The 22200-nt window shown below is 37.5% G+C and overlaps 3 protein-coding genes and 1 long non-coding RNA gene across 4 annotated transcripts; 2 read left to right on the forward strand and 2 right to left on the reverse strand.

Moving 5' to 3' along the window:
• Positions 1–4504: 4504 nt before the first annotated feature.
• LOC137725149 (glycerate dehydrogenase) lies at positions 4505–8283 on the reverse strand. The gene is made up of 13 exons (XM_068463740.2): positions 7816–8283; positions 7641–7724; positions 7128–7268; positions 6764–6885; positions 6587–6668; positions 6024–6096; positions 5857–5948; positions 5698–5772; positions 5481–5588; positions 5310–5387; positions 5119–5163; positions 4849–4963; positions 4505–4775 (listed from the first exon to the last, which is right to left on the reverse strand). The coding sequence occupies exons 1-13, from the start codon at positions 7936–7938 to the stop codon at positions 4753–4755; spliced, it is 1161 nt and encodes a 386-aa protein (XP_068319841.2). The 5' UTR covers positions 7939–8283; the 3' UTR covers positions 4505–4752.
• Positions 8284–10499: 2216 nt separating this feature from the next.
• LOC137725804 (chloroplast protein FOR GROWTH AND FERTILITY 2) lies at positions 10500–13602 on the forward strand. Its single transcript, XM_068464598.2, has 2 exons — positions 10500–11089; positions 12548–13602. The coding sequence occupies exons 1-2, from the start codon at positions 10778–10780 to the stop codon at positions 13382–13384; spliced, it is 1149 nt and encodes a 382-aa protein (XP_068320699.2). The 5' UTR covers positions 10500–10777; the 3' UTR covers positions 13385–13602.
• Positions 13603–13955: 353 nt separating this feature from the next.
• LOC137725789 (putative CDP-diacylglycerol--inositol 3-phosphatidyltransferase 2) lies at positions 13956–17617 on the reverse strand. Its single transcript, XM_068464576.2, has 11 exons — positions 17293–17617; positions 17001–17140; positions 16806–16890; positions 16311–16360; positions 15729–15768; positions 15541–15585; positions 15393–15458; positions 15164–15278; positions 15018–15074; positions 14844–14942; positions 13956–14372 (listed from the first exon to the last, which is right to left on the reverse strand). The coding sequence occupies exons 2-11, from the start codon at positions 17071–17073 to the stop codon at positions 14313–14315; spliced, it is 690 nt and encodes a 229-aa protein (XP_068320677.1). The 5' UTR covers positions 17074–17140; positions 17293–17617; the 3' UTR covers positions 13956–14312.
• A 2363-nt stretch (positions 17618–19980) lies between these two features.
• LOC148696881 (uncharacterized) lies at positions 19981–21066 on the forward strand. The gene is made up of 2 exons (XR_015963000.1): positions 19981–20085; positions 20892–21066. It is a non-coding gene; the product is annotated as an uncharacterized LOC148696881 (long non-coding RNA).
• The last annotated feature ends 1134 nt before the right edge of the window (positions 21067–22200 follow it).

Genomic DNA, 22200 nt, shown 5'->3' on the forward strand with positions numbered 1-22200 from the left:
TGGTGGAAAATAAAATAAAATTATAATGCTTACACCATACAACATATAACAAAACTTACATACAAATTTATCGAATACGCTGCGGAATAAAATAGTGTACAAATTAATTCACAACAAAAACTACCAATTAGATGATAATTACATTGTAACAATTCTTTTAAATGCATGAAATATATGCAAATGAGATGGATGAATGTACTCACTCCCTTCTAATCCCACTAACACATACCTAAGGCACCCAAGTTTGCACGTCCCATACCATGCTTATACCACTTGGCTCCGAGTATGTTAGAATATGAGTTAACTTCCGTTCATCCCTTAACCCAATTTTTATAATTAAACTCTCAGTTTCCATTTTATTAAACTGGCACTTCCCCCGACGCCCAAATGTATATTCAAGCCTTGCACCCTACGCCTGACATATACAAGATTTCATTATTTTTATAATCAACCAATTTGTGTACTCAAGCCCTGCACCCTACGCCTGACATATACAAGGTTCATTATTATTCAAGGAAAACTTCAGCCCTTGAATATCCTCACAACTTAAACACTTCACAAACTCAACACAACTCTTTTTCTTACTTTGCAATGCATATGTATATGTCAAGTGCACATATATATCAGTACTTATATTTTCTTTAACAAGCATGTACGCTTCAACATAAATCAAATTGATTAGTAAGAAGAATAATATAATCATAATATTAATAAGAAAGTAATAATTGATAATCCATCATATAAAATGTTGCTCATTGACCACCCCATATATATTTTTTCATCGTCTCATCCATCTTGGTGGGCAACCTGTTTTTATTAGAAAAGAATAGACATCCATGTTAGAGAAGAGAATCATTAGAGTGAAATATATGTCTCAAAGGCCACAAGGCATGAATCATGTTTCTAGCTTTTCCCTTTCCAAATATTATCTTTTATTTTTATTTTTATTTTAGCCCACCATTTCTACTTCTTCTCATCTCACTTCCCTTATGTTTCTATTTAATAACTCAGGGTTTAAATGGTTTGCTCAACTCAAATTTATTAGCTTCTATTAATTACCAACTTCCACCTTTACCTATCTAGAGTGGTGACTAACCCATCCTCTTTATTCTCTAATGATTGGCAAAACTCTACTTAGCTTTTTTTAGAAAATAAAGCCAAACTCATGCACTTAGACACGTGCACGTATGCTATATAGACTTCCACTCCACATTTAGAGTGGTGAGGTAGTCACCAAATCATTAAATCCTAATGTTACAAACTCTTCACCTTATCTTTGCGAGAAAATAACAAAACAAAACAACTTATTTAGTCCAACCTCAAACTCTAGGCCCTTTGTGAGGAAAATCAAACCAAACTCATTTAATCTCCCTTCTCCAATTCAAACTAAAAATGTCTCTAATTACATATGAACATGAAATAGCTAGTTTTTGAAATAATTTGTAGCAAAAAGGATTTTACATTGAAACTATTTTACATATGGGGTATTACAATTAAAGATAGGATTAATTACTAAATCTTATCTTTATACCTTTCTAATTGAATGTCAACTCCAAGATATTATTTATTAAATAATTTTAGGATAATTTTTTCCTCATCCATCCAACGGATAACTCACCTTGGTCAATCAGATGCTGACACATGTCCAAACCCTGCACATGTGGCCAGCATATGCTCTATAAGTACCCCATTCTCCATCAAATTTTGGTATGATTTGCTACGCAATCAAGCCCTAAATTCTCTCCTTTCAGAGAAACTGACTTAGGCATCAAATGTTATATGAAAGTCATTTAAAACATTAAGGGTGTCAAGGTTTAACACCTTACGTGGTTTATTGAGTTTTCACAAAATTTCGTAACGTTTGAGACATTATACTAAACCCCATAAGGTTTTAATTTCCTTTCATATAACCCCTTGAGTAAAAAATTTTGCTTATAAACTTTCTAATTTACCCTATAATTAAAGAAAAGCTCTATTTTGTGTTGAATAAAAAGATCTTTATAAATATGTAGAAAAAAATATCAAATTAAAACATTAATTATTAAAAAAAAAAAATTAAAAATCAAAACGTCAGTAGGAGAGACGGCAAGTCGTTGATCTCGCCAAGCCCATAAATTTGGTTTTTGTCGATGTTGTCGTGTCCAACCAAAGATGGATTTGGTGCCTCTATGGTCTGTATAGGTTTTAGTATTGAACTCGTGATTCAGTTTTCATGGATGACGACGATACCAATTTATGCCTATAAATGATTAAGAAGAAGACATTTGGCTTTGTATTCACCCAAATGAAAAATTAGGGCGATCAGTGTCGTCTTGGGGGGTGGGGGTTGGGGGAGCGTCGTCTTCGAACAGCCACGAGAATTCAAAAGTAGAATTAAAATTACAATGTCAAAAACTCTCGGGTTGATGTTGCGATCGGTGTCGTCTTGAGAGTGCGGGTGCTGCCATCGGTTGAATTAGAGGGCGACGAAGTAGTTGCGGGAGGGCATGTGCATGGAGGTGGAGAACGATGCCGTCCCGAGGCTGGGCGGTACTAAGAGATGTAGAATACAATGTAGTTGGGGAAGGAGTCGCAAGACAAGCGTCGGAAAAAATATAGCGAGAGAAAGGAGATGCGATGGTCTTCAACTTGTCCTTTTTTTTGTAGTGCTTAATGTTCTATTACTTTTTAGTATATAATTATAAAGCTTTTGTTTATTAGTTTCAAGTAGATAATAAGGGTAAAGTTGTCTATTTATCATTATATTTTGAGGGCTACTATGCCCATCCCATAATTTTATTTTCTTACCTACGTTATATTTTCATTTACCATAAAAAGTTTAAAAGATCAAACACTCTATTTCCGCGTACTTATATTCCTAAAAATAACTCTTACAATTTTAAGTTCTAGATAAAAATAAGAGTGAAGTGCTGATTTAGTCTCTGAATTATCACCTTAGTAAAAATTAGGTCTTTAAAGTATTTTTTTGATAAAATAAGTCCTTAAATTCATTAAAAATTGCTAATTTCATCCCTACATTATATTCAAAGTTATTTTATCTAATTTTTCGACAACTTAAGTCACTTGACATACTTTAAAGTGTAATACTGTCATTTTCTCGCCTATAAGCCCTTAACATTTCATACTGAATCTAACGTCTAATTTACTCTTCAAAGTTAACTATATTCACTATTTTTTATGAAAAAAATTATCAATCAACCCTCCAAAGTTAACTCCATTCACTATTTCTTTATGAAAAATTATCAATCTACCCTCCAATATGTATCACAATGCAAGCAACGTGACTTAAATTGACGAAAAATTGAATATTGTAGTTTTAAATTTAATTTTAGGGATGTAGTTGACAGATTTTTATAATTCAATGACTGATTTTTCTGAAAAAAAATAATTTAAGACTCTAATTTTCACTTAGATGATAATTCAGGAACTAAATTGACAGTTCATCCTAAAAATAAATATAAAGAATGATTAAATCTTAGCGATTTTATGGAAATGGAACAGCCACGTACGTCCCTCCCATCCTCGCAGAAAACAACCACAATCAAGCACACAGACGACGGTGACATCTCTTTTTCTCTTTGCCGTTGGGAAAGTTACATTCCTTTCTTTTTCTCCTCATTTCTCTGTTCATCTCTATCTCTCTCTTTCTCCCTCCTACCAGATATGGATTTAAGATTCATATACATATTCATTCTCGAATTCTGATTTAGAATTAAAGGTTGAAAAAGTATAGAGAAAATAAGAGATGGAATTTGGGAGGATGGGGTGGACGGAAGAGATAGAAGATGGAAGGGGATGAAAGAGTTAGAAAGGGGTGCGGGATGAAGAGAGAAAATGGGAAGGTTGTTGGGCAGCTTGATTCGTTTCTCATTTTAATTTTTTTTTTTTCTAACAGGGCTTTTGAAGTCCTTTTACATAAGGTTAAATTTAGTATTAAAATTTTCATTAAAAAAAAGTGGGAAAATAAGACTAGAGGATGGACGTATCAGTATTCTATATTTTTTTTAATTAAGGGATTACTTGATAGTAAATTACAATCTAATGGGTGTTAGTGTAATGTTTTAAATATGATGGAGTTTTGTGAAAACTTGATAAACCTTACGAGGTGTTAGTGTCATAACCCTTTGGAGGACGACGAAGAAGCTCAGAGGATTAAAAAGGTCGAAAGTTTAATTTGTGTGACCGAAGTTGTATCCAAGAAAAACCAATGTCACATAGCGCTCAATGGAATAAAGGCCACAGGTACCGTCACAATTCCGTAAAGAGAAGATTCAACGCTGAGGTGATTATGATATTCTTGGGCTGAGTGACATACGATCACACAATACGACCAGACCAGGGCACCGCCAGAAGGCCTCAGTTTCTCCGGAGCTGACGCTTCTCAGATTCGGATGGTTTTAGTCACGAAGATCCTCATTTCCAGCAGTTTTCGAGAGTCCAGCAAGCCGAAAGCCTAATGTTGTTCTTGAATGGCAATACAAATGCCACAAGTAGAATGAAAGGATTTTGAAATTGCAGATGAAAGATTTCATTAATAACATCTCATACACTGCAGGATTAATCTGAAGCCAGTATTTTATAGCACAAACATATAACAGATACATGTTTCTCCACATCCATCCTTAAAATATACACTATCGTTAGCATTCTTTCGCATTGCACGCTCGCAAGACACTGCCTGGATTTTTCCTTCGGTATGAGTTACTCTGTTTGCACCAGGAAGGCCCCGAACGTAATCATTTGCATCGACGCTCACAGCCTTGAAACTGGTAAGCCTGCATTGGAACACAAGTCTCAGCACAGATGATTTTCCTGCATGATGTTGGCAAAGTTTTGAAGGCTTATTACCTAAGGCCTTCGCGTTGACAATGCTAGGACTGGCAGCTGGTGGTGGAGCATTCTCATTGAGAAATGGTTCTACCTGGTTTGGATTCGACCAAATGGGGTATCCTTTAATTTTTCCCTGAATCGTAACAATGTATGGCATGTCAGTACTTTAGTGCCAAAGCTGCAGACAAAATTTTGAAGCCATTTTTGAATGATGTGAGCTATTTCAAATGCTGCGATTCTATTTAATTTCTTTTCTGCCTTTTTCCGATAGTTACATTGGTGACATACCAGGACATTGAGGGCAGCTAGTGTTGCCATTCCTTCACGAGTCCACTACAAAGACCGGAAAGGGACACGGTTACTCTCTGATCTGAGTTATTCTAAGTACTCACTTGATAAGGCAACAAATCTTTATGTTCTCAAATAGAAAGCTCCTTCCTTAAAAGTGTTCGAACGTAAACAATATGGACAGAAATTACCTTCGAAGCAGAAGCAATGTGAGGTACCACAACAGCATTCTTCAAGTCGGCAAGACCAGGTTTCATGTAAGGCTCATCCTGATACAACACCAATTACAAACCACTTAAATATCATAGATGGTGTCCAAAAGAAGATTGGAATTTGACAAGGAATTAGGTGCGCTTTTTTACCTCAAAGACATCCAGGCCAACTCGAAACATAGGGTTTTGTTTCAAATGTTCTACAAGAGCCACTTCATCAATCACAGGCCCTCTGCTACAGTTTACAAGGACTGCTTCCTGTAGATACATCCGACACATTATTCAACAAGTAAATACATTCCAGGTGTATACGTAACATAATACGTATGTGCATTACACAAATAAGAAATGTTATTTCGAACTTCACCTTCTTCATAATTGCCAGACTGTTTTTGTTGACCAGATGATAAGTGGTTTTATCCAGAATTGGATGAAGGCTTATCTAGAATAAGAATAAAAAACCACACCATTATAAAGGGGGTAAGAAGAAATGAAAAAAGAGGGGTGAGGAGAGCGAAAGCCCTACCACATCTGCTTCTCGGAGCACCTCCTCCATGCTTGATGCTCTTTTCCAAGTCACGGGCTGTTCACCATTAGCTTTTAGGAACTGACCGTAAGCTGGAACAAAGGAACATACAGGTATCAGCAAAGTGTGGAGCAAGAAGATTTATGCAATAAACCAACTGGACGTGCCTGTAACAAACTTTTCTAGCCGGGTAGCCTGGTATAGATCATAGTAAATTAGGTTCATCTTGAAACCTTCAACCTGTTAGAAATCAACAGTAATTTCAGTTGCATTTGCGGTTATTCACTAATTGGAATCACTTATTAAGATCATCAGCGATAAGTTGTAAACAATTAGCAGGGGATAAAGGAAAAGAAAGTTGAAAAATTCAAATAACGGTTAGTTCTGTGATTGTCAATACATAGTATGTATTCATGATGGTTGATCTATCTGTCACACAACTGAACGTATATGAAGCATTCCCCCAAGCCTACATTATAGAAGGGAACAATGCAGTAGAACTTGGACAGGTAGCAACTGTTTACAAAATCTTTCGCGTTCCTGGTAAGTTATATCATCCCAAATTCTGATTAAAATTCCTGTAAACTAAGTCCATTAATTTTGTAAAAATCCTACTTCAAGGTGCTTAAAACAAGTTTATGCATGCCAATCACTAGACTAAGCCGTTATTGTGTACCCAGAATCAGATGAACCAAGCATAAGATTCAACATATTGGACCAGGAAAAATACCATCATTCTGGCATATGCAGAACCTATACGGCCAGCTCCAATCACACCGACAGTTTGCCCTTTGAGCAAGTTTCCCACAAATCTGCCATGGTAAAAGAAACAAATTAAGTTGTAGTTCATGTAACATGAAAGGACAAATGATGAATTGATGGTTAACGGTAAACAAGGTAGTCATACAGATTAGGAAGCCATCCATCGTATAAGCCGGCCCTCATAAACTCATCCGCTTCAACTATTCTTCTAGCAGCCGATAAAGAAAGTGAAGCTGCCAGCTCTGCTGTAGTTTCTGTAAGTACTCCCTAAACATACAAGCAACAAATTCATTTCAATATCCCGAGTTCTCCCAACAGAAATCTGCAAACATGTTGGTTGCGATTCACTTGTCATGTTTTAATTGATTCTTAGTTGCGAAATTACTCTGCTGCTGCCAAATCTCCGGTTGAAAAGCCAACATGGTGTTTTTCTGAAGTATTGTGCTTGAAATGTTTTTCTTTAACATGTGAAAAACGCGGAAAAAAAAGAGTAAGAGTGAAAAACTTACAGGTGTGTTCCCAACAGCAACTCCATACTTGTTAGCAGCATCAACATCCACATTGTTGTAGCCAACGGCCATGTTGCTGAAGGCTTTGCCTCCTGCCCTGCTCAGTGCTGAGAACAAAGTCTCTCCCCAGTCTTCTGTCAACTGAAAACCAAAACCACAACCCCCACTCAACAACCTTGAATAATAAAAAGGGAAATTCACATATAAGTCCCTCGAAACTCTCTCTCATGGTTAAAAACACTATTTTGAAGACGGAAACCCCTTGACGCAAGCGGCTTCCACTTCAGTTGGTTAAGAGCATTCACCCTTGCAAACTCAACTGTTATTGCATGTGACTATTATTTCCCCATGCATTATATGTTGATAAAGTGACCCTTTTTTCCTTCTAAAGTTTGATTCTTAAAATGTTTCTCGCGAATATTAACAACTCCGAAGGGTACCACACTAATTACAATAATAAGAAATCAAAATTATAAGGGTCAAAGAAGAAGAAAGAAGAGTCTAAGATTTTACCTGTCCAATAACTCCATCACACTTATCTCCAATTAGAGCAATGATATCCTCAACGGACAGAATTGTTTTCTTCTGTGTGCATATCTAAATACACAACCATTAAACATTTTCTCATCAAATTCACAAAAAACTGATCCAAAATCCAAAAAAAAATTAAAAAAAAAGGAAATATTACCTCAACTCTGCAATCCTGCTCAATTAAGAGATTGATCCAGCGAGTTCCAGGCATGGGTTTTGTGCTGACAACTCTGTATTTGCCACTGGGATTCCACACTTCAATTGAAACTGGCTTTGCCATTGAAAATCTTTGTCAGCAGCTCAAGGGGTATGCAGTATGCTGACTGTGGAAGCACAGAGAGCAGTGTCTTTAAAAACTTGTGGTTCTAATAACAGTGATGATATGGTGCGGTGTGGTGCACAATAAGATGTATGTCTTCACTCGTAAGATTGACTGCGACTGTTGACTGTTGATATGTGGTTGAGTGGAGCTATGGATCTGAAGGGTGCAGGTTTAGATGGTGGCTTGGTGGATATTGTGAATATTTTCTGTACAGATAGGATGTCTGTTTTAAATTGAGAGGTGGAGGTGAGGTGGAGGAGTGTTCATGCTTGGAGGACCTCTCATTGTGAATAAGATAACGGTGGTGACATAGTTTATTGGTTTGGATGACACATAACCCTTTTGCCATTTGTTTTTTTGTTTTTTTTTATTTTTTTATTTTTTTTTTAAGGAGACAACTGGTGACAAGCCACGATTATCCATCCTTTTCGGGGACCGAAAAGACTCACAGACATTTCAGCCTCCATATGGGCATAAGTCTGGCTTCCACACTAGCACCAGCAACAGGTTTCGAACCCGAGACCTCTAGTTTTTAGTTTTAAGGAAGCCTCGTAATCCACCATTTACCAATAGACCACCAGCTCGTGGTTCTTTTGCCATTTGATTGTATAGGTGATTTGGAAAGGGACCAATGGACCACCATGGACAATTTTGTAAGCGACTATTTTGTGTATAGTTGAAATTTACTTAATCTTTAGCTTTGACTAGGTATGAGCTAATGTATGTTATTGATAATACTCTTATACTCACCTAAGCAATCTAATTTATAGTTTTCAGGTATAAAATTACAAATTGGACTACCGGACGGGGTCACTTTTTTATTTCATACGTGTTAATAAACGTAGAGGAAGTCGAAAATATTCCAATGTTCATTTCATCAAAGTAAAGTTGGTATAAGTTAATGCAACATGTATAGAATGAAGATACTTGTGAAAGTGGGTCTAATGGGCGTTGTTGGAAATTTAGTCATCAGGCTTGAGTTTGATGAAATTAGACTTTTAGGCCCAAATCCCAAACTTGACAACACTTGGGTTGGGGTTACCCTTTTTTTGGACCAAAAATGAAAGCGAATGAAGCAAAACATGGCAAATCCAATCTTGAAATAAAAGAGATGGATATTCTAAAAGAATGAGGATCTTTTTTTTAATTCTCTTTGTAAGGATCCAAATATCTTCTAATCACATTCGTTCATCATATATCATACGGTCAGAAATTATTATAAATCTTTTTATTTAAAATTAAAGATAAACAGTACCTGACGAAAACTGATCACACGATGTACGATGAACGAATATGATTAGAGGATCTCAGAGATTCTCACAAAGGGAATCTGGAACGAATCCTCGTTCATTCTTAAAATACTGACAAATTTCTTATTTTAACAAATTTCACTTGGTGTCTGGCTTTGTGAAGCAAACATAAACACAAGGTGGGTAGGAAGCCACAACCACGTTAGGCTTACTCACACTGTTGGAGTTGTAAGTGCGTGTGGTGTGCACATGCAAGCGTGAGGGCATGAATCCGTAGGAGTACGTAGCTAACGTGCTTTTGAGTGACTTCATCCATTTGTAATGTGAACCTTTTATCCTTTGTCCAAATTTCATCATCCTCCAACAAACTCGGACCAACTTATTTATCTGCCAACTAGTTAAACTTCAAGCAAAATATTGATTTCTACTTGAATACTCACATTTTAACATTGTCTCAGTTTATGAGAGCTAAATTATCCAAATATTATGTCTTTCTATCATGCGTGATCGAATTAAATTTAATATAATACTTAAAGTTTATTGAACTTATTCATTCTTGTCCATAGATTTTTAATTTGATGCTTGCATTCTAAAAATAATTAACAAAAAGATTCATATCGCAAATAGTTTCGATGATCAACCAAACCTCTCATCTGCGTCTCTCACTTTCGAAATCAGTTAATGTTATTCTTAATTTTTTTTAAAGCAAAAGATTAATAAGATGACTCAGTCAATCTAAGAGACTATTTACAAGAAAAATATATATCTCTTTAAATAGGTTATAATTGTATCGAAAGATGGTTGAGTGGGAAAGCTACTAAATATGGGCAATGGACGGCATGGTGAGTTTTTGACCATGACAAGCATCAACGGTGAATGATGAATGATAATCTTTGAAGAAAGTGGAAAGGGATGGGAAGAAATAAGGTAACGTGACGGCTACTAGTATTTCTATTTCTTCAAACTCCGAGTATTGTGGACAAAATGTGGCCATAAGATTTGTCTTACAATTTTCTTTCAAAATAGTACCAAACGACAGCAACTCACTCACATTTGCTTTCCATTCTTTTTTATTTATTTATTTTTTAAGTATAAAATTATTTTACACTAAAGAAATGAAAAGTTCGGTTAAGCAACACAATGGACAACATAATTTGCTATTGAATTTATCATTCACGAGATTCGAATCTAAGACGAATCCAAAATTTCTTACTTACAAGTGAAAAAAAATATCATCAGACCATAACGATAGTTGCTTATTCTTGGCTATATATTTGTGAATTAAGGAAATGGCAAGGTTGGTTCTCGAAAAACCATATTTTGATCCAATAATTGGAGCTTAAGCTTATGGGTTCTCACTTCTCAGCCAGAGTATCTTTTTTTTAGTGCAAGCCAGAGTTTATCTTCGCCACTTCTACTTCTTCACCACATCCCATCTCTCTCCCCCTCTCTTTCTGCAAATTGTTTGCCTCCAAAATCTAAACGTTTACACAGAATTAGAAAGAGGCAGAGAGAGAGAGAGAAAGAGATAGAGGGAGAGAGGAGCCATGGAAAGGCTTCTGTCCTCTTCACCCCCAACCCCTTTGAAACTCCATCTAAAACCCTCTCCTTTCCTCAGTCGACTCGCCCGTATTGAACTCGGTTTTCCCGCTTCACAACTGCCCAATCTCAGACGGGTCCGCTTGGTTTCCTGCAAACATCAAAACCCATCTCCATTTTCTTCTGGTTCTCCTTCTTCATCGGCGCCGTCGAACATTCTGCCGTCCCTCTCGTCCAACCGCGCCGGGTCGCCGAATGGGTCGGAGCCAAAATCCCAGATTCTCAATCAGATCGCAACCAGGGATTCTAAGCAGCGCAAGGTACGTTGATCTCTTGTTTCAAATGAAAGAAATCAATCATAAGATATAATTCTGATTTTTTTTTTTTCCTATTTCTGTGGGGTTTATTTGTTGCTGTTGTTGCCATAATCATGTTAAAGTGTCTTTCCTGCGGTGCAATTGCCACGGTGAATTTGAAAATCTGAACATTTGTTTTGATGGGTTGATGAAATATTTGATTATTTTCTACTTAAGTCGTTTTGAGATCCAATGCAGTTTATGTTTGCCCTTTAAAACTGCGATCATTTTTGTAATTTGGAGTATTGAGGCTAATTATATGAGACTGATGATTGAAACAGTTGCCTCATTTGTTATACTATCTCTCTTGCAAAACTTTTAGTGACCGAATCGGTTGCCTTTGGTGGTTCTAATTGCGAAAGTTTATATTACCGATTGATTTAATTTTATGGTCTTTAAAGAGATTGCACTCAAGTTTTGTCCTATCAATACCTGGTCTTTCATTTTCGAGGCGGTTGGAGAATGAAATGGTAGTATGTACACAAGTCCTTTTGTAGATAAGCCCTCTTCTCTGCCTTGAGATCAGTACAAATATCCAGTTATTCCAATATAAGGCCGCTAAATCTCTGTGCTTTCCGAAAACTGAGCATAGCTTTAATCAGCATGGTACTGAAGAACTAGAGCTGAAATTTGGGCACCAGAACAAATGAACAAATTAAGGAAACCCATTGATGTTGGCTAGTCAGATTGGTAGAGGTAGCTTCATTTGATGCTTCAATGGAATCAAAACTTAAACACACATTATATTAGCAATGTTCACTCTAGTACAGGTCTAGGTGTTTCTGCTGGTCTCAGACCTTTTCTTTAAGGTAAATGTGAACCAAGTTCAATAGTTATTTCGGGGGTGTATGTAATTTACCAATTTGCGGATGTTATCACTTGTGTGTTCTGATGTATTCTATCCCTTGTGGTAAGACTGCAAGGGTGCATTACGATTTTTAAGTTTTCAAATGGTTGTTCAGGGTAAAGTGAGAAAATTTGAGTGCAACTGTGTTCATGTTTCATATTTTCTACAATTTGCTATTTGTGATCAAAGATCTTGAAATTGGATGAATCTTTACACACATACAATAGCTTAGAAGAGATAATGTCAAAGCTGCTAGCAATTCGTGTGGATTCTCTCTTTTCAACTGCCTGTGTACCTGTTGAATTTTAACAGGGAGTCCGTATGATATGAAAAATAGTAACATAGGAGATGCTGTCTACACAAAGCCTTAGTTATTGTCGATGACATTTTTCTGTTTGGTTTACAATTACTATCTGCTGTTACTACTTTCTGCGTAACAGTATTAAGTTTTACTGATATTTACTTCAGAAAATGTAGGGTCTGCAACTCCCCAGCTACCTTTCACCCCTCACATGAGACCATTAATCCATTTATTTTGAGCAGATAACTTAAGTTTATATTCCTAACATGTCCAGGCCATCACCACTGGAGCATTTGTTGCGCTTTCTGCACTTGTTTTGATCTTAATACAACCAGCTATTGCACCAGCGGCTTTTGCATCCTTTCCAACTGCAACCAACACTGGTAGCCCAGCCGCTGCTATTGGGGGAAGACTGATCCAGACAGAGTTGCTTAGTAGTGCATGGACTGGTTTCTTTGCTGGTTGCTTACACACATTATCAGGGCCAGACCACCTAGCTGCTTTGGCTCCACTCTCAATTGGACGTACCCGCATAGAAAGTGCTCTAGTCGGAGCCCTCTGGGGATGCGGCCATGACGCTGGCCAGGTCATCTTTGGCTTGATATTTCTCTTACTAAAGGATAGGCTTCATATTGAGATTATCCGAACTTGGGGCACAAGAGTTGTGGGGCTTACCCTACTAGTTATTGGTGGTATGGGTATTAAGGAAGCTTCAGAAATCCCTACTCCTTGTGTTGCCTTAGAGAAGGGCGAGTGTGATGTTAGTGTATATGAGTCTCTAGATAACCCTACAGTCGGAAAGAAGAAGATTGGTTTTGCTACTTTTGCCACTGGAATTGTCCACGGGCTGCAGCCAGATGCATTGATGATGGTCTTGCCAGCCCTCGCTTTGCCATCTCGAGTAGCTGGCGCTGCGTTCCTGGTTATGTTTTTAGTTGGGACCGTAGTTGCAATGGGAAGCTATACTGTCTTTCTAGGTTCATGTAGTCAGGCATTAAAGGATCGAGTTCCCAGAATTACAGAGAAACTGACATGGGCTTCTTCCCTGGTTGCAATTGCTCTTGGGTTCGCCATCATCATCAGCCAGTTCTTCGGGTATAGCCTGTATTAGATTTTTTGACCCGGTAAAGGCAAACGTTTTGAGGCTTCTTCGCAGGTGTTAGATAAAGATCTTAGAAAGATTATTCGATTTGTTTAGAACAAAAATTCGTCTGCGCAGTTTTATTTTAGAGGGTAACCCTTCTACAAGTGTAATTCGTATATAGGTTTTCGTTTGCCTTATGTTAAATGGTTAACCTTCGTCTAAACAAATTGTTCTATTTTGTTGCACTAGTTGTTCATATCAGTTGTTATGGGATTATAAATTCTACGTCATGTTTTCGTTAGTTTTGGCTACGCTCCTCAGAACTCAAATTGTGCATCCCATCTAACGTGTCACCCAATGTCTTGACATGTAACTTACTCTGCATCGAATGGCCGACGAAGGTGAGAAAACAGATGGCCATTAAGATTTAAGATGGCTGGTTTGGTTTGGTTGTCACCAATATTTTTGTCAAAACCAAACCATTAAGATGGCTCTGGTTCGGTTGACAAATTAGGGCTTGAACCGGGTTAAACCGAATTATGCCCGCCCCTACTTATTTTCCTAACACGTCAGAGAAGTGCAAAGTGCTAGCAATGCGTATCAAAATTCAAATCCTTTCTTCATCATCGTTGCAATTACAAAATAGTTTGCACAGTGGATTCACATCATGCAACTAATTAGGAGAACGACACATAGGAAATAGGAAATGGGGCGGTAAAGCTGACAAGATCGGAAAATGCCCTTTTTAACCCTTTTTCTTTTCTTTTCTTTTAATGTGAAGAAAAGATGTCAAATTTGTCTAATTTTGTGTTGTTAACTTGAGGGAGAAATACAGATCAACAAAAGAAAAGAAATTACAAAAGCATTCTCATCCGGTACGGTAACATATTTCGACGTGAACTGAGCAGGAACCTGGATGTAGAGTGCGCCTCTGGTTCATAGAAGTTGATGTGCATTAGGGGCTTTGCTTTTTGTTGATGTCATGAAGCACGCACACATCTGCTGCTGTCTTCAACTGAAACCAAGAAATGAAATTCAAAAATAGGAAGCATATATTCACTCTGGTTTTTATTTTTCTTGTTGGGTCGAACAGATTAGAAGTAGACGACATGAACTTGAAAACGCTGAATAAGTAGATAGATGTTAACTAAAACGAATATTTGGCAGACAAACTACCAAGAAAACTCGTGTATGAGTGACTAAAACTAGTAGGTTTTTCGATACTATACCATACTTAAACTTTGGAAATCTGTCTTCAGTCGCTAAAGCATTTCTGTATCAATCTCAAATAAAAGTTGTGAAACCTTTGGGTTAATGACGAACAAGCACTAGCAGTACTTGCACCCATCAAATAATTATAACTGATACAGATTAAGTTTAGCATTCCAAATTTCTGTGACGTAAGTGGAAGATGTATGAGTAGTATGGTGAACTTGGGGAAATTATAATGCCAATATAATATGAAGTACTGTACTCTACTCATTACCTGTATAAGATTAACAGCTTGCTTGACTGCCCATCCAAATAAACTCAAACCAACTAGAACAGAAAGAGGTGTAATATGCTTTGCAAGACCCATTAAAACCTAAAGAGGAAGATTTCAGAAACCAAAGTAACCTGGGAGTATCATCTTTAAATCCTCACAAAACTACAGACTTACAGCAATCAAATTCTCAGTTTCGTTCTTTGCAAGAAGAAATAGAATTATATACAGCACCTGCAGAGTAAACAGTCAAAGTAAGAGAAGAGTAGCAACATCTTTCGAGAAGTTTCCATACGGAGATACACAGAAGAAATTACAGTTACCTCACATGCCACACAACAGTAAGCCATGAACATCCGGTTTCCGTAGTATGCTTTAAAAAGCCAATTAGTACTGTCTTTCACATCTTTGTGACTAGCCTTGCCTAACAGGAAAGTACTGCAACAAAGTGTAATAAATTTTGAGCAAAAGCAATTCTTGTCAAGGATCAAATAAGCAAATACTACTCATCCCATAGATAAACTTAATAAATAAATAAAAAAAGAATCTAACCTGTACATCTGCAGCCAATGGCTGGCAATATCTAAGGCAAGTAATGAAAGGAAAACCAAGCCAGGCCTGCATTGAAAGCCCCCAGAAGCTAAGATAAGCATGCAATCTAGCTAAACACAGCATGCAGTCTATAAATAAAATATCTTACCGGTATACTTGTGAAAGTACTACCAATAGACATGCAGTGCTTATCCTGAGATACAAAGACGTCGTAATCAATATGAGTGATGGTTAATATGAAATCATTTGAGCAAAAAACTCAACATTAGTATGTGTTTGTTGTGCGCTTGCATGTCTTTGTGTGTGCCCGTGTGAGAGAGAGAGATCAAAGATCACCTGTCTGTTACCATGTCCAAAACAGCTCCAAAAGTCGAAACTGAACAAGGAAGAGAGAAAAATAAAATCAAATGATAAATTTAAGTATATTCTTATAATCTTACCCATTTCTGCTCATAATAGGCTAAAAGATAATTGGATCATTTATGCTAGCAAAAGAACTCTTCCTTACTGTCAATCAGGACACAGAAATAAATTAAAGACAGGACTTCAGTTATGTGATAATTTACTAGACCATGAAGGCTTCCACAAATGGTATGCTGCAATCTCGAATATAAGGAGGCCTCTAACAAATAATTCATTATGTTTGGTACCTATTAATAGAAATGTGTTCATAACTATACTATCCAGCTCTAAATAACAGTATAATTGGAAAGTAATTCAAGTCAGAGACGGTATGTACGATGAAAAGTATGAGCCTCTATATGATCTTTGATATATTTGTATCGAGTGAATTCTATTAATGATAATCACTCTGATAAGATACACGACCAAACCCTCAGTATATAAGAGCACAACAATTTGTTTATACAAGTGTGTATATGCACAACACACTCTCCTCCTGTAAAAGAAATATCATACCTTGGTTGAATTTGCGAGCACACCAACCATCAATGCCATCACAGACAAAGCTGAAACAGCAAAAAAAAAATCATATATTATACCCGACATAGACACGATGAAAAAACAACACAGCTCAAAAACGAAGGTTGCATTTGGATTGTTAGCTGGAATTGAGATGCTTCAATTAGACGAGTTAGTTCAAACTCTGTTTGCATAATATTTTGAGGAAAAAAAAAGTTTTGACACGTCTTGCTGTGGATTGAAAATAATGCTTTAAAATTCAGAAATTGAGAGGTACAATTGAAATAACTCATTTTTGCTTTAGGATTTGAAACCAGCCCCACCCTATTTCGAGTAATCAAATTCACACGCCGACTCCATCGACCTTAAGAAAAAGAAAAAAAAAACAAAAGACAAACCAAAAAAAAAAAAACTTTCAAATGCAATCCTCTTTTTCTAAACCCACAATCCAAACACCACATAACTGAGTTCTTCATAAGCACCAATTCTCACCTGACGAAATAGAGAACGGAGAAAAGCTGCTTGTTGGAGAAGCATTGGGCAAAGGCAAAACAGTTCATAAGAACCCTTATGTACCCTGCATTCCCAGTAAGCACAAAATCATTCACAAAACAAAAAACCCATTTCTAGCTAACTTCACAATGCAGTTTCAAACAAATGATACGAGCTAAGTGAGTAAAAACTCACCGATTATATTGGGTATATAAAGATAGACATCCAGTTTCGTTAGCCTTCGTTGAGCTACAGATTTCTTGGCCATTGGTGAACTTCCTTGATATACTTGAAATTAAATGAAATGCATTGGACTACCCAATAAATGTTTGCCCCTGCACCCAAATCATCAAAAGAAAGCACTAATTGCATATAAACACACACTAATCACCTTAATTAGCTAAATTGAGGTATAAGATTGCAATTAGAGAATAATAAATTAGAATTTGCTCGCGGAAATGGTAAGGAACAAGAAGCGAATCGATACCTTCTGGGGGACCTCCTTTCAAACTCAGGGCGGAGATCGAATTGTAATCACAGCAGGCCCTAACCCTAAGAATTCCGATTCCCCTTTCTCTCTCTCTCTGTCTCTCTCGACAAGCAAAAACCCTAATTGAAATGAAGTATGGAGGTCGATCACTCGGATACTTACCATGCCCACATCAACTTCGGATCCGACCACTGCTTTTGCCACCGGGTTCGATAGTTGTAATTTGTAAGAGAAATATTTTATTTTATTTTGTTTAATGAGAGGGTTAGTGTTGTATTTTAAGACTCGATTGCAATTAAAGGAATACTAGCTAAGTAGCTATATTTTCCGTTTGATTTTTTTCCTATTTGTTTGACATGTTTATTCTATTATTAATTTAAAATACAATAATTAATGAGTTCTTCGTAAAGCACTTGAATTTTTCATAAAAAATCTGTACACGTATCTCATGATAATACTGAATGACCTTTAGTTTATAACAATAAAGTGTTTTACAGGAAGATTTACATAACACAAATACATCGTTATTGTGACATTTCATGATTGATATAAGAGCAATTTCATCCCTAAAGACTTTGCACCAGTACCTAGCTTATTTATCCACTCAAGTAAACAGTAATAGACTCCAGTAAATAATAATAGGCCAAAGCATCTCCACTCCTAACAAAAAATAGCTTAGTCAATTTTATTAAAATATTATTAATTTTTATTATAAAATAATAATTTGGTTTTTTAATTTTTGACTTATTTTCTCTGACTCCCCTGCTCCCGTCTTCTTCTTCTTCTTCTTCTTATTCTTCCCACTTTTCCTAGTTTTTTCTTCTTTCTGTACACCATCATCTTCTTCTTCTTCTTCTTCATTTTTTTCTCCTCTCTGTACACCACGTCATCGAATCTACCCTATTCTGAAAATGGATACCCACCATCCTGGACCTGCGCACATTGTAAACCCCCAAAAATCAACATCTACATATTCAAAAATTCATCGAAAATATACAAAACGGAAAAAAATTCCAATTGCAAGAAGATCCGAGTTAATCAACCAATCGACGACGATTTGAGTTGCAGGAAGATCACGATTTGGAAGGGGGACATGGTGTGAATATATGGATTTATCAGGGGAAGGGGGTTGATGGGGTTCCAGGAGTCGGATGGGGTTCCAGATGAGAGAGACTGTAGCCATGACATTAGCAAGGCGTCAAATGAGTCGTCTCCTTCCTCTGTCGATTTTAGGCTGACCTGTGGACTGGCTTGGGCTGGGTGCCAGTCTATTCCACGGGCTGGAGTGGATTGGCTGGGTCTCAGCTTGTTTTTTCCACTAGGTGCTGGCCTCTTTTGCTTCCGGTGGAAGTGTTCTAAAGATATGAATAAATTTTGTACACATAATATCTTTTTATTAACACCAAACACTACGGTAACGATGTGCCTATAAACCTATGACATATAACTATATATGTGGGGAACAAATTTGTCATAGATGTGAAGAATTCTTTATAGTCAATGGATGCATTTTTTTAGAATTCTTTATACCCTAAACCCGATTGACCCGTCCCGTTGTAGGTCTGATCCTTTTGGGCTTTGAAATTTTTCATTGTGACTGGAATACAAGTGGTACACCTCATGTTTTAATAGAAGTGGTGGGAAATTTTATTTTTTAAGTTATCAACTTTTTAGCACACATATCTCACTATTTGTATAATCACACATGGTGTACCATGTGACATCCCGTCCCGAAATTATCTAAAACGTACATGTGAAATGACCCTTTTACCCCTAGTTTGTTTTCGTTACATTATTGGTTGTTTTTTGTGGTGTGGCATGTGTTGGGCCACACACACACACACTTTCACTCTCACTCTCATTGTCTCTCTGTCCCTTTCTCTGTATTTCCCCCCGAGAACCCCATTCCTTCTTCTTTCTTCTGAAAATGTACGGACACACACACAAGTACACGATTCACCCACAGATCGAAGGAACCAGGACCATATTCGAGCTCGTGGCGCAGAAAGGAGTGCAGCTGTACCATTTTCAGGTGAGAAAACCACCGTTTTCACGTAGATTTCACGAGGTCCATTTGGGGTACTATTCATGCAAACTTATTTCACCACGTTTTTGGGATTTTGAAGCTCGTAGATGACTTGGTGAGGTTCCCAGGAGTCCCGGAGTAACTCGTTGGACGAATTTGGACGTCGGGATCGCCCTGTTCGAACTTGGCCGGTTTTGGAGGTTGGTGACAGGTGAGATTTCGTAGGTTTTAACTCTTAAAAGTTGTTGGGTCGTGTTCTCCTAGTTCTAAGTGTCATTTTGGTGCAAGAATCACGAAAAACGGTTGAAAAACGAGTGAGAAATCACGATTTACAGGTTTTTCCAGTTTCCGGCGCCGGCGACGTCGCCGGAGGTTCGCCGGAGAAGGAGACGGAATATTCTGTCAAGTCTGACGGAATATTCCTGACGCCGTTAACGGAATCTGTCAAAACTGACGGAATATTCCTAACGGCGTCAGTTGACGCCGTCAGCGTGCCAGGCACGTGCCTGCGCGTGGCCGGTGCGTGGGGGCGCGTGCGGCGGTGGAAAATTTTTCTAAAAATTTGGGTGTGTTCCTGAGGTTGAGTAGGTCACGTTGGTATATTCAATTGTCCAATTTGAGCAATGTATGAGAAGTTATTACGAGAAGTTGGTTTTGTGCTTTAAAATTGACGTTTTTATAGTTGTTTCGCATATAGGTGATACGTATCCCGAGGACGAGCGTGGTCACTCGAGGCAGGGGGGCTACGACCCTTCCACATACCAGTGAGTGGGCTTTTGGTTTTCCGTATATACCTATATACATTTATTTTCCCAGAAATTGCTTGAAAAGGGTTAATTGTTTTATGCCAAGCACCATATTATTATCGTTTATGCATCATTGCATACATTAGTAGTGGTATACATATACATATGCATATTGGGTGCTGTGGGCGCACAGGTAAGTGCCAGGTAAGTGTTATTCATGTTTACATTCAGTAGCGATTCGAGATACTTAGAGAGCTCATAACCTGCACCCCCGGTGTTAGTGCTCCCGCCCAGAGTAGGGCACAGTCATTCACGTGATGTTCACCTCCCGCACCACACGCTCAGCTTGGATCCAAGTTAGGTGCACAGTCCTGTCGTACAGACCATTTTAGGTGGTTCCGACTCGTAGGTGACCCGCGATTATTCGCCCAGCCTTCACGTGATCGTAGCACTAGAGCGTATATATGTATTACACCCAGGCCTGTCGTACAGACCACTTTAGGTGGTTCCGACTCGTGGGCAGGTTCAGTTATTGAGTTTGAGATTTGAGCTCTATATGCAGCCGTACAGGTCACGTTAGGTGACTCCGGCTGCCAGATTATATGTTATCGTTATGAGATATACCTGAGCACTTGCATTTCATTATGAGGTTTTGTCATGGCATATTCTTGAGCATGATTGACATATCTATATACATACGTATATATGTTTGTTTTCTGGGAAGTATACAGGTTTTACAGCGAGGGGTTAGAATGTGTTTTTCTAAATGGTTTTCGAAAAGATTTGTTTTTGCCCACTCACGCTTTTGTTTTGCGCCCCTCCAGGTTCTAGTTGCTTAGCAGTTTCGGTGGTTTCCCAGAGGGCTTTTCCGGCATTTCTGATAGACACTCACCAACGTAGGGTCACCTTCGGGTGTACTATTGTCGCATCTTTTCTTTTGGACTGTTGTAGACTTGCTCTGAACTTAGCGTCTCACTTACGCTAGCACTTGTTTTAGTACTTTGTATACTAGTTTTTAACTATTCGTACTTTTTATATTACTACTTTAATAGCTTCCGCACGTGCACATGGTTACGTCACCTTCGTGTGACGGCCAGCATGCCCTGATCTCGATCGGGGTGTGTCACCATCCCGTGTACTGATAGGTGCATTATTTATCATATTAATTATTAATTATCCCTAAGTTTTGTTAAGGAATTGGTCTTAAAAGAGCCTTATTACTTTCCTTTTCTCTGTTTTAGCCAATCTGTGCATGCATGACGTTTTTGGTGATAATTAAACTTTCCGGAGGAGTTTTGATGCAAGGTCAATTGGAGAAGGAAGCTAAGAGGCGGAAGATCTTTGTATCCGAATTTCGTAATTTTTCATGAAGCCAAACATTCCAGTTTTGCAAATCAATCTCGCAGAAGTAACTTTCCCGTCAGATTTTCGCAGCTGGAGGAGAATGAAGATTTGGAGGCTTTCCCGATTTTTCTTAGAGGCATGCAATATATGCTTGGAAAGATAAGAGATAAAGCTACATATTTCATATTTTTACATAATTTTCCAGAAGATAAATCGACCTCAAATCTGGCGTGCAAGACAGATGCTGTGTTTCCCAAGTCAAGAAGGACTCTTTCCTAGTTTGTGTCATTAATTATTTAGGAGTTTGTTTTCTTTTAGGATAGTTTTTATCAGACTTTTTAGGATTTTATTAGAATAAATAGAGTGTCATAGGCTATCTTAACGGGGAACGAAATACACAAGAAAATTCGTCCAATGTGAAGGAGGACAGTTTAGCATGCTCTTACCATTCTTTTCCGGGTTTTTTCTTCCATGACTTCTTTTGTGATTTTTATTATGATTATGTGTAACTAAAATACTTTTCTAAGGTTTATGATGAAGCTATGACATGATTATTTCCAAAGTATCTTATTGATTATTATTCGATTACATGCCATGTTTAGTTCTTAATCTTTGTGCTTAATCTATTCTAGTTTCGAATGTTCTTGTGACTGGCCATCATTGTGAACTTGTTTCTAGATATTTAGATAAATCCGAGAGGATAACTAATATCAATTAGGTTTATTGGAACTAAGATTAAGAAGAGTGAACAAACTAGTGAGGATAACCAATATCAAACTAGTCCTACTT

Source organism: Pyrus communis, chromosome 5 (genome assembly GCF_041283825.1).
Source record: "Pyrus communis isolate YQ-2024b chromosome 5, ASM4128382v1, whole genome shotgun sequence".
In the NCBI taxonomy this organism is placed as follows: Eukaryota; Viridiplantae; Streptophyta; class Magnoliopsida; order Rosales; family Rosaceae; genus Pyrus; species Pyrus communis.